Source organism: Notothenia rossii (assembly GCF_949606895.1).
Source record: "Notothenia rossii genome assembly, chromosome: 12".
NCBI classification, from domain to species: Eukaryota; Metazoa; Chordata; class Actinopteri; order Perciformes; family Nototheniidae; genus Notothenia; species Notothenia rossii.
The window spans coordinates 15,995,888-16,008,736 of record NC_136911.1 but is presented as its reverse complement, the minus strand read 5'-3'; the positions used below and the strand labels follow the sequence as shown (position 1 = coordinate 16,008,736).

The following is a 12,849-nucleotide window of genomic DNA, read 5'->3' as shown; positions in this document are numbered from 1 at the left end:
GGTTACTTCTGCAGAATAAAACCTGCTTAGGAACATTTTGATCTGCCACCCGCAACGAAGCAATCACCGAATTTCAGATTTGATTTATCACTGTAAATGGTCAATTATATATTCTGTACTTTCTTTTCTTCAATGATGATCTGAATGTTATTTTAAAGCCTCATCTATGCTGCCTGGTATGTCATTCTGCTCGGAAATATTATATACCTAATGCTTTTTTCCCCCAAACACTCTAAACAGTCTAAAAATCCAATTATAATCATGTCATTTCAAAACCAGTTATTTCCACAAATCAAATGTTATCAGCTTGTCAAAAGATATTTGCTGGTATAAGGTTTAAAAATGTGTTTTAATTAAATTGAATAACATTGCTATATCCTCTTAGCAGCAGCATCCTGCATTTGTAATAACAGTATACTGAATCGGGTCACACTTTGAAATCCATTTACTAGATGTTAAAAACTAACAAATTAATCTTAATAGCTTGTTCCCAATAGCATCTGTGTAAATCCTAGTAATATAGCGCATTGCTTCAGCAGGCTGCGAGGACATTGAACATGGATTCTCTTGTTGTTTCCACACTCATTAAAACCATTCTGCTGACTAATGGTGAAATGTCAAATAAATGTCCCTCAACTTCTGTGTGTAGAGCTGTACACTAATAGAGTGAGTGTGCCAGTGGTTTATACCTCGCTCTCCAGAGAGTGTATCTCTCTGGGCAGCTCCACAGCGTGCCGGCTGAAGTAGTCCATGGTGATGGCATTGTTCCAGTAGCTGAGGTTGTTCTCCTGACTTGATGACTTCTTCTTCCTCCTCATACAGCACACAGTCAAAAGCACAGCTAGAGCGGGCGGAGAGGAAAGGAAAATGAGGGGTTAGTACAGAGACTGTAAGAGATGCTGCTTCAAATAGCCTCTGAAAGCGCCCACACCAGCTGAGCAGGTAGGCAAGGCATGTTTCATGACAACATGCTACTGTTGCAAGGAACTGTGATCGAAGGGGAAAGATAACACCCTGATATACAGTGTGAGAAGACTACTGGTGGTGTGCCTTGTTGTCATTTTGAGCTGTCGCAAACAACAAAGTTATAAGACATTTTCAGGAATCATAAAAGAAAATAATGTCTTATCAAAGAGTAATAAATCCTTATTTCTCCATCTCGAACAGATCAAAATGCTAAACAATTGTTTTGCCTCAGGTGCAGCTCTCGATAAAAATTACTATTATGCAATTAAACTCAAGTGTAAACCAGGAAGGATAAAGGGAAATGAGAGTATGAAATGAATGAATTACAGCTTTTAATAAAAAAAATAGACTCCACTGTGACATAGAGCTTTGTCTGCTATCTTCGTAGAGTTTCTGTCCAAGGTTAGATTGATTGTGAGTGTGGGTTGTATTTTTTCCCTCTAAATCTTATAACTGAGGCAAATATGCTTACTTCCAAATATGTTAACAACCTTTGGAATAGATATTTGTTATGATAATTAAATAATTTCCTCTTTTATAAGTTGCTCTAACATTACTTACAACACGAGGACACAGGCACAGTGATGGCCAGCACGATCCACACAATGTCCATCCGGCTGAGGCAGATGGTGAAACGGGACATCGGGGAGTCAACGGTGGGGCCTGAGCTGTTGCCGGGCATCCAGGGGTCCTCGGTCGTGGCGGGCACCTGCCTGTTCAGGAAGTTCCCACTGGCTGTAGAGGGGGGCTCGGAGCTGTTCCCCTGAGCATTCCCCTCCTCAACTGAGCTGCTGTTAGAGAGCAGCCCTCCATGTGCAGTTACGTTCCCTAACCAGGTCGCAAGAGGGGCATTGTCTGTGCCGTTACCTTGACCCCACACAGTGGTGGTCTCATTGGGTGCAGTGAGGTTGTTTGGGATGATGGTTGGAATCTGTGTGCTGAGGCTGAGCCCAGTGGAGAGCGCTAGAGTGGACGCAGTGGAAGTTAGCTTCTCAGGTGGGCTGTGGACAGGGGTCACAGACACAGACATTTCTTTCGCCTTAAACAGCGGGTCTGTGGGGGGCTCATTCACGCCGTGCACCTCCCTCAGGGTGATAGCGTGGTGTCTGGCCATTTCGGTGGCACCACGAGCATGCTCCCCAACTTTTAACCAAGGGTCAGCATTCCCCGATGAAGAGGAAAAGGGGGCGTGATCTGAGTCAGTGGGTTCATCCAAACTCAGCTTCTGAGGCTGTGAGTCTATATTTGGGGCCGCTATGCTAGGAGATCTAGGGCTGCTGCTGCTGTTGCTGCTGCTGCTGCTGCTGCTGGCCTGCTTAGTGCCGTCAGAAACTGGGCTATGGGCTTGAGGTACCCTTACCAATCTGTGCATGTGGCCTTGGTTCACAACGTCAGAGCTCGGCTCCAGGGGCTGATTCACATGACCAGAAGTACTCACAGTGTTTGGGGGGACTGTATTTTTATCATTAACGGGTGGGTTGTCATGAGCCAGGCTGGACGTTTGGGTGGTGTGAAGTAAGGCTAAAGGCTGGATGGTGACAGTAGGGAGGATAATGTTTAACGAATGAGTGCGTCCTTTGGATGCCCATTCCCCGCTACTGGAGCCTTCCTGATACCAGTCCACAGGGGGAGGTTCAGGGGCAGAAAGGGGGCTAATGTGGGCGGCTGCCATGGAGACCTGGGGTTTCTGGCTGAGGAACAGCTCCTGTGCTGATGACACCAGCCCTACTGGCAGTGCTAGGAATGCTAGAACACCTGTGGAGAAAGAGAGAGAAAGCTTGTGATTAGAATTGTTGGATTATTTCACTTTAAATGTGTCTGTTTTAAGGTGATTCCTCTCAAGGAAGTAGCCCAAAATGATTGCTCAGGATAAGTTGTGTACTTGTCTTACTTTCATTATGCTTCTCCGCCTTTAATCTACTGAACCGCTGTTTGTCACTCACATAGTATAACTGAATTATTCACTAGACGAGTTCCACTATGTGTACTCATCGGTAGCCATGCATCTAAAACACAGGATCTCCTCGCTTAATAATAATTTCCAGTACTTAGTGCATTTCTGACAGTAATTGCGTCAAATAGCCCATTTAACATGCTAAGACCATCTCAGAAAAGCTGACACATTCACCTTCTCAACTGAATCTCATAAGGAGGCTTTGTAGGGACAAGCCATTAGCAGTTGCCTGTGGGGAATATTGGTTCAATTATTATTATTATCTATTGTTATCAAGACAGCAAGGAAGTCGTAATGGGAGGAACGTGCAAAGGCTTATTAATTTCCACTTCGCCCCGTTTCCTCCATCCTTTATTGAAACTGTTAAACACAGCTAATGTGACGTATTAGCGGAGCTCTCACGTCTATTCCTTCATCTGAGAACAGAACATGCCGTAACAAAAGCTAACACTATCAATTCCTGTCTAAATAACGCTATGTAGCATGTTTTTGCACCAAGTTGGTGAACATCATGAAATCAGTTAAATAATACCACAAGTTTCTAGGTTATTTTGACACATATTCAATTCAATCTTAACCATTATTGGTATATAGCTTAAAGGAGGAGGCTGGTAATATTCTATATCTTACTAATTTTCAAAAAATCCAATGAAAAGACAAAAGCAAATAATCCATTAGGGTGTCTCAACACTCTCAGACCTGTCTGTGGCTAATTATTTCAACTTAAAATCCTCTGTAATTCTTTCAAAAGCTGTGCATTGTAGCTTTTTCAAACTTTACTTAAACAGAAAGAAATAGTGTCTATTTTCAGGTTCGGAGTTGACCGATTTTGTGTTCTACTGACTGTTTATAGCTGCAAGACAGTGAATGTAGGAGTTACTCAAATTAAACCACAGCGTGTGGGATCATGGTAATGTAGGAACATGTCTCCCAGTGCAACTGTGTGGCTTATTGATGTGTTTTTTTTATCATTTATGGGCAAAAATTGAGCTGTTTGGAATAAGAGGGGCTATGGATTCACAGACCTTTTATTATAATCAATTAATTGTTGATTTAGCTTTTATCATAGGATTTGTTTAAAGTGGACCTATCATGCTATATTTGAAAAATATATTGTAGGGCCATACCTATACAAAACATGTCTGTGAAGTTTTCTTTTCAAAATACCAAACAGATCACCCATTGTAGCCATGCCTCATACTGCTCAAACCCCTCTTTTGAAGCCCTGTTAGAGAAACGCGGATCTTGGGTCCTTAGCTTGAAAAAAAAAAGAGGAGGCGGAGCTAATGCCTGATCAGAATTCTACCGGAGATAAAGTTAAATTCGGTTGTGATAAAACGCCATCCTGTTTAGACCACGTCAAGGATTATTTCTGAAATAGTATGGAGCTCAAATGCTTTTTCTCTTGCAGGTTTATCACAAGGTGAGTTCCTTTTTTATTTCCTGCTTTTTAACATGTGCTCTCCAGTACAGGTTAGGTCTGAGTGTTAGCGAGGCTTTCTAATGTAAACAAAGACGAGATTACGTCCAAAACACGTCAGGCATTGTTTCTGATAGCAACTTTCTGTGGGTCCGCCGATGTCACAGCGGATGGACACGTCACAGCGGATGGAAATCTGTATCCGCTCGTTGTAAACCTGTTTTTAAAAGATTTGGGTACGGAGGAAAACAGAGAGGTTTTTTTTTTCTGACGCTGCGTGAGTTTCCTGACACACCGGGGACACATATTTATGTATAAAAGACATCACAAAGTGCATTTTGCATGATAGGTCCCCTTTAAAATAAGAAAAATTAAGAATATCGCCAGAGTTATTTCTTTAATAATACTGACTGAAACATTACATATAGGGCATTAATTAGAGACTAGCAACTCAAATTAGAAAATATTTTTTTTTTAAAAAGCTATTTGAGAGCATGAAGATGTTCCCTGATATGTGCATATCAAAAAACCTTTTCGTGACATTGCCCAATCATACCATACCAAATGTAGCTGTTCCAACAAGCAATATTCGCACAGATGTACACACACCATTGGCCTGAATGGGTATACTGCTTATGACAAAAAAAGCTTCAGGGCTCTGTATGAAATAATAGACAATGAAAAATAAAAGCTCTGCATTCGATGCCTTGGGAGAGAAAAAGTCTTTGTTTAGGCATTCATAAAACCCCCAAAAACCAAGAGTCATAGAAAACATATATTCTCAAGCCACCGATCTGACCCAGATGTCGTGTCCATCGTTTAACTATGGTGCTCAGTATCTATGGAAACCCAATTTCCATTACCAAGAGAGGAAGAGGAGTAAGAGATTGGGGAATATGTGAGAAAGGAAATCCGTTGAACGTGTTGAAAGAAAAGGGAGCAGACCAGGCAACGGTCAATATCAGCAAATTCAAATTTCTTTGACATATAAAGCCTCTCCATCCTCTTTGTTCATCGGGGGGTTTAAAATACATCTTAGCAGAACCCCAAAGCACTGACTATTTAAACTGAGCCTCTGAATCATTAACCATATTCCTCCATACTCAATCACACGTACTACCAGGATAGAGGGTCCAGGCTCTGTCTTCCATTAACCAAGCCTGTCACGTCTCTAATCCACGGAGCCCACTCCAGACTCATATCTGAGGAGATAACACACATGGCCATCCTTGATTTATGGCTGCTTGTCCCTCTTAAGAGGATCCTTTAGGCAGGGAAATGGAACAGGGACAAACCCAAGCTGCTGATCGTTGGTAATGTGTAAATAGTGGTTCCATTAGGACAAACGTCATTTAATATGCCTATACAACATAACAAAAGGTACTCCAAATATCTATGTGTAATGTTAATCTTGACGTTTTCAAGCAAGGTAGAGAAATAATTATGTTCTTCAGGGCAAAAAATACTGGTTAGAGGTCAATCAAGAGCTAGGATGTTGACAATGCCATCCACACCATGGTTTTGTTTCAATCATACCTTCAATCAGTACCTTAACCCGGCTGTCACAACCTGGCAACCCGACACTCTGCTTCTACTGAATAAAAGATAGCACCCAGTCTGCCTTAACAAACAAAGTCATATCAGAATCCAAATCCTCTGGAAGACACATAAACAGGAAAATGATTTATCTGAAACGATTGGAAAACGGATAATATGACGTGTGATCTGTAACCAACATTGAGATTATACAGTCTTTTTGGAACTTTGCAATTTTGTCTAATCATATTTTATTAAAATTCATATCTAAAATGTTAAAAGGAAGAATCTGCTTTTAAAGTAAGCTTGCGCTCAGCTTAGACTTCTGATTGCCCTATTTTCATTAGTGCTGCTGAATAAATAGTGAGGATTACACACTCTGCCCCTCTGAGTCTGCAATGATACTCCTTGTTTAACTTTAGTATTATTCCCATTATAAAGGGTCATAAAATCAAGGCAATACACTCAAAGTGTAGTATGAGTGAGTCACACTTGATTTGGAGGGGTAGAAAATTAATACCTGAGAGCTTATGAGAGATTTAAATTGAGCAGTTATGTGGTGGCTTAAACTGCCAAAAATCAGAAAAAGCAACGTGTGGAAAATGTTCAATAGCCTCCATGTTAGCGCAGATTGCAAAAGGCAGGCAGGTATTAAAAAAAAAAAAAAATTAAATTAAAAAATATATTATTGTTGGATAGAAGCTGGACTAGAATCTAATATAAAGAGATGCTGGATTGATTTGGAGTCACTAGTTCACATTACATGAAAGCTATTAAAGAAAAGTGAGACTTTCCAACAAAAAAACGGATAATTCTTAATAACAAAGGAGATGTTTCCTACCTGTCCAGTGTAATAATACACTTCTGCATATGTAGTCATACGGTTGTTTTTTGTAAACAACAAATCCATATGTTTTGACTTAGAGAATATGTTGTATTGCTGAGTTTCTGTAACTCATAACTATTCATGTGTTTTAATCGTTTTAACACATGCACAAATTAGCCGCGTTCACACCGGAGTACTTTTCCCACTTTAGTTCCGATATAGTTCCGAAATGTCGCGTTCAAACCAAAAAGGGCCGGAACTAAAATGAGTTCATGAGAACCTTTTTACCCCCTTTTCCGTCCCTGCTAGAGAACAGGGACTCTCATGCGGCTCTCTTGTGAGAAAAGAGCTATATTTCTGATTGGCTGGGCGGATTGCAAACCACGCCCCGTAAAACTCAAAAAAAGTGTTGTGAAGCCACCATTTTTCGGGGATTTTGGGCGGCAGTATACGCCGTGAAGTTGTTTGCGGCCTGCCAGTAAACCCAAAGCAGAAGAAGAAGAAGTGACGTCAGCGGCTTCATTTGCCTAATCCTCCCTCAGGGACTTATTCCGGTGTGAACGCGATCTGTACTTAGTTCATGAGAACTAAAGAGTTCTCATGAACTAAGTTCTGATGAAGCTTTGTGGGAAAAGTACTGCGGTGTGAAAGCGCCTCATGTTACACACTGAGGCAAAATGGGTGTAACTCTTCACACCGGCTGTGGCTGATGGAGTGAGAACGTAAGCAGGGTGCACGCAGAAAGAGAGCCCGGCCTCCGCAAAGACTGCAGTGGGGAAGCAGGCACAGCGAGTGAATTAACTACAGAAATGATTGAAAAGGCCCGAGAAGCGAATTGAGCTTTATGAACATCCATTATTGAGTTGAAGCACTCGGAAGAACATGACAAAATTGGATGGAGAAGAGGAAAAATAGCGAGGTCGACAGGGTGGGAAAATGTGCTACGAGGAGGCCAGAGATATAGTAGGGGGTAAGAGAGGGAGTTGTGTGAGTGTTACATCAGACATTAACAAAAGCAAAGAGGTTGGATTCGACACATTAAACCAAGGGGAAAAAGGACACTCAAAAGGAAATAAGTTGAGAGGGAAAGGAAAATATAGAGAGCACATTGTCTTGCTCTGTCTTGTCTACTCGTTTACTAGCATGAGTTATTGACCATTCTGCTGTTTTTGGCTGGACATAATATGTTTTTCTCAAGCACCCACACAAAGAGTCATTGCTTTTTGACTATTGATGAGAAGGGAAGGAGTCGGTGAACAACATCATTCTGTATTCTGTGTTACATTAAAACGATGACACTGAAACAAAGGTATTCATATTTTCATGGAACGAAAGGCAACACACAGCTTACACTGTTATCACTCACACCAACCTGTTGGCTTTATGATCTATATCACCCTGCTGATCACATCATAATAGAACATGCTAATATGATGGAGACAAACAACCTCCAGGTGAAATTACTGTGAGATCATGCCCCCATTTATTTGACTAATGCCCCTGTTTTCCATCACCGAAGCTTAGGATGGATGGAGGGAGGGGCAATTTATGCAGGAAAACATGCTGAATTAGGGCTCTTTTGAAGGCATAGGAAGCTGGTGACACTCGTTGAAGTCCTCCATTGATGCCATCGGGGACATCAATAAATCATGTTGCAAAGCAGGATCCTGAGAACTGATCCAAAGCAGGCTTTGTCCCACCAATCATTCATTGTTAGATTCAATGTCAGAAGACACTGGCCAGAGCGGCTGCCACTAAATCTAAAGTTACACTGGTGAAAAAAAACAAAAAGCATTTACTTCTGCTGATTAAATTCTGCATGAAACTTATGCCATGGATACATCAGGACTTCATTGGAGAATAACCACATGGCTTACGGAGCACTAATCAATCATACTGGAGCACTTAGTGGGTGGTACTTGGGGCTACTCGCCATGGAGGATTGGACATTTATCTTTCTTTCCAGGGGTCACCTCATGCTACATGCTATGAACGTTGCAGCTTACATGTGACAATCTGCCAGTGAAGCATAGTGCTGGAGCGAGGCCCGTTGTGTCGCATCATCAGCAGGCAGCTGGCATTGGCAATATTTGAATTGGATGCTCTACAGGAAGCCAAAAATAGGAGCTGCAAAATCATCCATCAATAAGGCTCGTGACGGTTCAGGCTGTACTTCTGAACTGTAACTGCTCTGTCATCTCCCTGCTCAGGCAGCATGACAGGGATAAAGGAAGAACTGTATACGTAGAGGGAACCAAACGCATCAAGGCAATGACAATCTAGCCAAGGTTAAATGCATAAAAGAAGGAATACAACACAGTAAGAAAAACCTGTATTGGATAAGTTACAAAATAGAGGTATACTTTATTTACTTAAATTCATGTTCTTGTTTAATTACTTCTTTGCAAGCTTTAAAATATAAAAATTACTTTGATTTAATTTCAAACTTATTGTCTAGTTCAAGGGACTGCAGATAAAAAAATATTATTATTATTATTATTTAAATGATAAATTACACAACTAAACAGCTAGGTCATTGTGCCCTTTAGCAAGATAGAAAAACGATGGCTAAGTTATTTTTAATACAATAATAAGATATGAACTTAACATTTAAAATGTTCCACCTCATTAATGAATGGGATAAACATGCATTACTGATTGTTTGGCAGTCCAGCATTGACCATAACCTGGCTATAATTAGGATATCCTCCACACCACCCAGCCGGAACCTCAGTGGACCACACTGAGCCTCTTATATGCTAATCACAACCACTTCACAGCAGCCGACAACCCACCATGGGATTCTCCCCAAATCCCTCAGGGTAAATGGAGAAGGCTTTATCTACAGTGCTCATCAGAATACCAATGAACCTTTATCACATCATACTGGTGCACACATAATGGCTCTGATTCCTAATACAAAATGAATTCATATCTCACTTTGGAGGAAAAAGGCTGACAGACCCAAATCAAAAGTAATCGTAAGCCTTAAATGGGGAGATTTGTAGAAGGTGATCCGAACCTTTAATTTTAAGCTTTGACTTGCTCTCAGAAATAGATCAGATCCATCAGCTTGAGGCAGACAAAACCTTTTATCAGCAGGCCGAATGGAGAGCTGTCTGACTAACTGCTTGCAAAATTGGATTATCTCGCCTGGACAGAGCGCTATCGCCCTGACTCACTTCAATAGATCCACTATAAACAGAAGGGGCACGCCTACTATATCACCACTTCTACCATTTCAGTCAAATATATAACTACTACAGTACAATGACTATCACCTGTACCATTTCTACAAAAACTAATAACAATATTACTGCAACTTAAAGTAGTTCTACTATTACTTCTGGGTGTTCATGACTACTGCTACCACTACAACCACCCATGCTACTAGCATACTATAATGGTTAGGGTTTAGCTAACACTGCTCGTCCTACTGCTAACACTAATACCAGTACTTCCATGACTACCTATACAAGTACTACATTTGTGTAGGCTAAAGATGACATAACTACTAGCCCAACTGTTAACAATACAGACACAACGTTTGTAGCCAACAGTAATAATACTTTAACTACTACTGTAAGGCGGAGTGCTAACTTTCGTATCACTATACTTTCATGACTATCTCTACCTCTACTACTTCAACCATTGACTAGCTTCACAACCCAAGCACAACTTATTTTGGGATTCTTCCTATTGTAGAGGTGATTACACATCCTGGGCGTTTAAATACAGGGTCATCTTTACAGTAGCACAAACAGACACATTCCTATGGTTTGCTCTTGGGTGTGTTTATCTGGGCTGAGTGTCTGTCCCGTGGGGGGAAACAGACAGATACGGTACATCCTGTGGCCCACTGGAACCATCGTGATGGAGGCCTGTATGGGTGGAGTAGTGGAGAGGCGGAGTGGGGAGAGCTCTACAGATGTGAGTCCTGAGATAAGAGGGAAAGGCTTTCGTAACAGGATAATGGCTTCCCGTTTGAATGCTCCACAAATTGTTTGTCGGGTTACGGCAGCTTTGAACAGTGAAGCTTTTTTCGGAGAATCAGACGGAAGGGGAATGCGAAAACAAGAACAACAAAGACTTCTTGTGCTGTTTACTGGGATAATGATTTAGCAGCAAATAATCAGGAAGGAGAAATGTTAAACAGGAAGTGGTCTGGACTTTGAAGAGAACACCAAATTGCAGATACGCAGTTTAACACCAAGTCACAGACACTGTCAATGTTTTCCAATTACCAAGAATTTCAACATTGTTATTGTTGTTGCGGCTTGAAAAAATCACATACTGTTGCAAAAAGCAGACTTTAATCAAACAAAACAAGCCAAAGTCAGATTTGGAGGGTTACTAAAGCCCTGTGTGCTCATTTACACTTCATAGTTCATACCAATTCGTCTTTCAAGAAGCTGCCTTCAAAACACCATTTGCAAGCAATTACCTTGCTTTTCAGAATTTGTGCCAGAAAAAAACTTAATTTGCAAGAAACAAGTAAGTTATCTCAATTGTGTTAGGTTTATTATCTCATCAGAACAAGATTGCAAAGGTCTATAGGGAGCGCAGAAGAATAAAATACAACACAGAGGTGACCAGAAGAAAAGTATTTGTACTCTCTCTGACACCTGTCATGATGAGGGATCATTCATCTTAGTTCTCTTCTATCTGCAGAATCCATTCGCTTGCTCGCAGCCTAAGGATGTTAAGGCACATCTGTCTCCTGCAGATGGCTGGTAAAGACTGAGAACTAGGAAATGTCTCTGTATAGCTAAGAGGGCCTTTCAGTTCTGCACACTGTAAAGAGGCAACCCTGATGGAAGCGTAATGTGCCCAAGGAAACTCAGGCCTCAGCTGGATCTCCGACTGTAAAAGTGATGCTTTCAGAGACCGGATCGACCTGGACAAAACCAGAAATATGGTCTTAATATAAAAATATACAAAGCAAGTCCACAGTCATGATTCACACTTTTGAACCTTTTTTACCTTTTCGATGTGACCTTGCTCCACCACTGCTACAGCTTAAGGCACTTCCATCACAGCAGTCCAGTCCGAGTTTATCACTTGTGTGAGATTAAGGCAGATTTGTCAGAGACAGCCTTTGGCTCCGCTGGCCTGAGGGTGGAGCTCTGGGTTGCATACCATATCATCAGCCTGGTAAGCTAACCGTCCAGGAGCATGGTGGGTCCCAGTCTGACCTTCATGCTCCATATTCATGTGACATTCTGCGCTGGTGGCTTGCCAGAGCTGTGAACACAGCCTTGATCCCGTCTTCGGAATCTAAAGCAGTACAGACTACAACTTTAACAAGAACTAAGCGGATACATGAAGAAATGTATGAACCGTATCTCATATCAAGATATTAGGTTCCCTCAAGGCATTTTCAGGGCCTCCAGCAATAAAGGAACTTTTTTAATCCACCACCAAGAGAGAGCAACAAGACTTCTGGTTACAAAAAGCATATTTAAAGGATCAAAGTTTGGGATAAGCGCTCATTTGCTTACTTGTTGTGGATCATTCTTGATCAGATGGCTAATATTTCCTAACCCTCACACAGACAGCTGTGCAACTGTACAACAAACTTTATCATCCATCCCATATATTGCGAACAAAAGAAAACACCATGTGTTTTTGTGACCCTTCTTTTATGGACCTGTAGAACTGTCTATTATTATAGTTTTTTTAGTAACACTTTTCTACGGAGCCAATATCTAATATGTATAGCCTAATGTATTGAATAATCCATTATAATCTGTTAATAACACTATGTAATCATAGTTAAAATGTACTTAAAGCAAACCAATTAATGTGATTCATAACCACCTTGTAATGTATTATATCTGCCTATACATCAGAACTTTAATTTCTAGCACCTTATGATCTCCTAGAGTTACTTATACACTTATGTTTCCCAAATATGATAATTATCATCCAGCTATGATCCTTGCAAAACCAGCAATTAAGTATTTATAATAATTGACCTTATACATCATAAGGGGCTTTATAATGTGTTAAGGTTAAACCTTATAAATATTAATGAGTGCTTTGAACTTTATCTATACAGTGGTATTAAAGGGCAATAACACATTAAAAAGTGTCTTTACATAGCGTGTAAAACGTGTGTTTACATTGTGTGTGTGTGTGTGTGTG

At 40.8% G+C, this 12,849-nt stretch overlaps 1 protein-coding gene across 2 annotated transcripts in view; it reads right to left on the bottom strand.

The window, feature by feature from the left end:
- Positions 1-12,849, bottom strand: part of tmem108 (transmembrane protein 108) — a 44,258-nt gene that overhangs the window by 3,199 nt on the left and 28,210 nt on the right. For both annotated transcript variants that reach the window (XM_079661262.1, XM_079661261.1), the window contains 2 exons: positions 1,528-2,721; positions 690-841 (listed from right to left, as the gene is read on the bottom strand). In XM_079661262.1, coding sequence (XP_079517388.1) covers positions 690-841; positions 1,528-2,721 — 1,346 coding nt within the window. The remainder of the gene's footprint in view (positions 1-689; positions 842-1,527; positions 2,722-12,849) is intronic.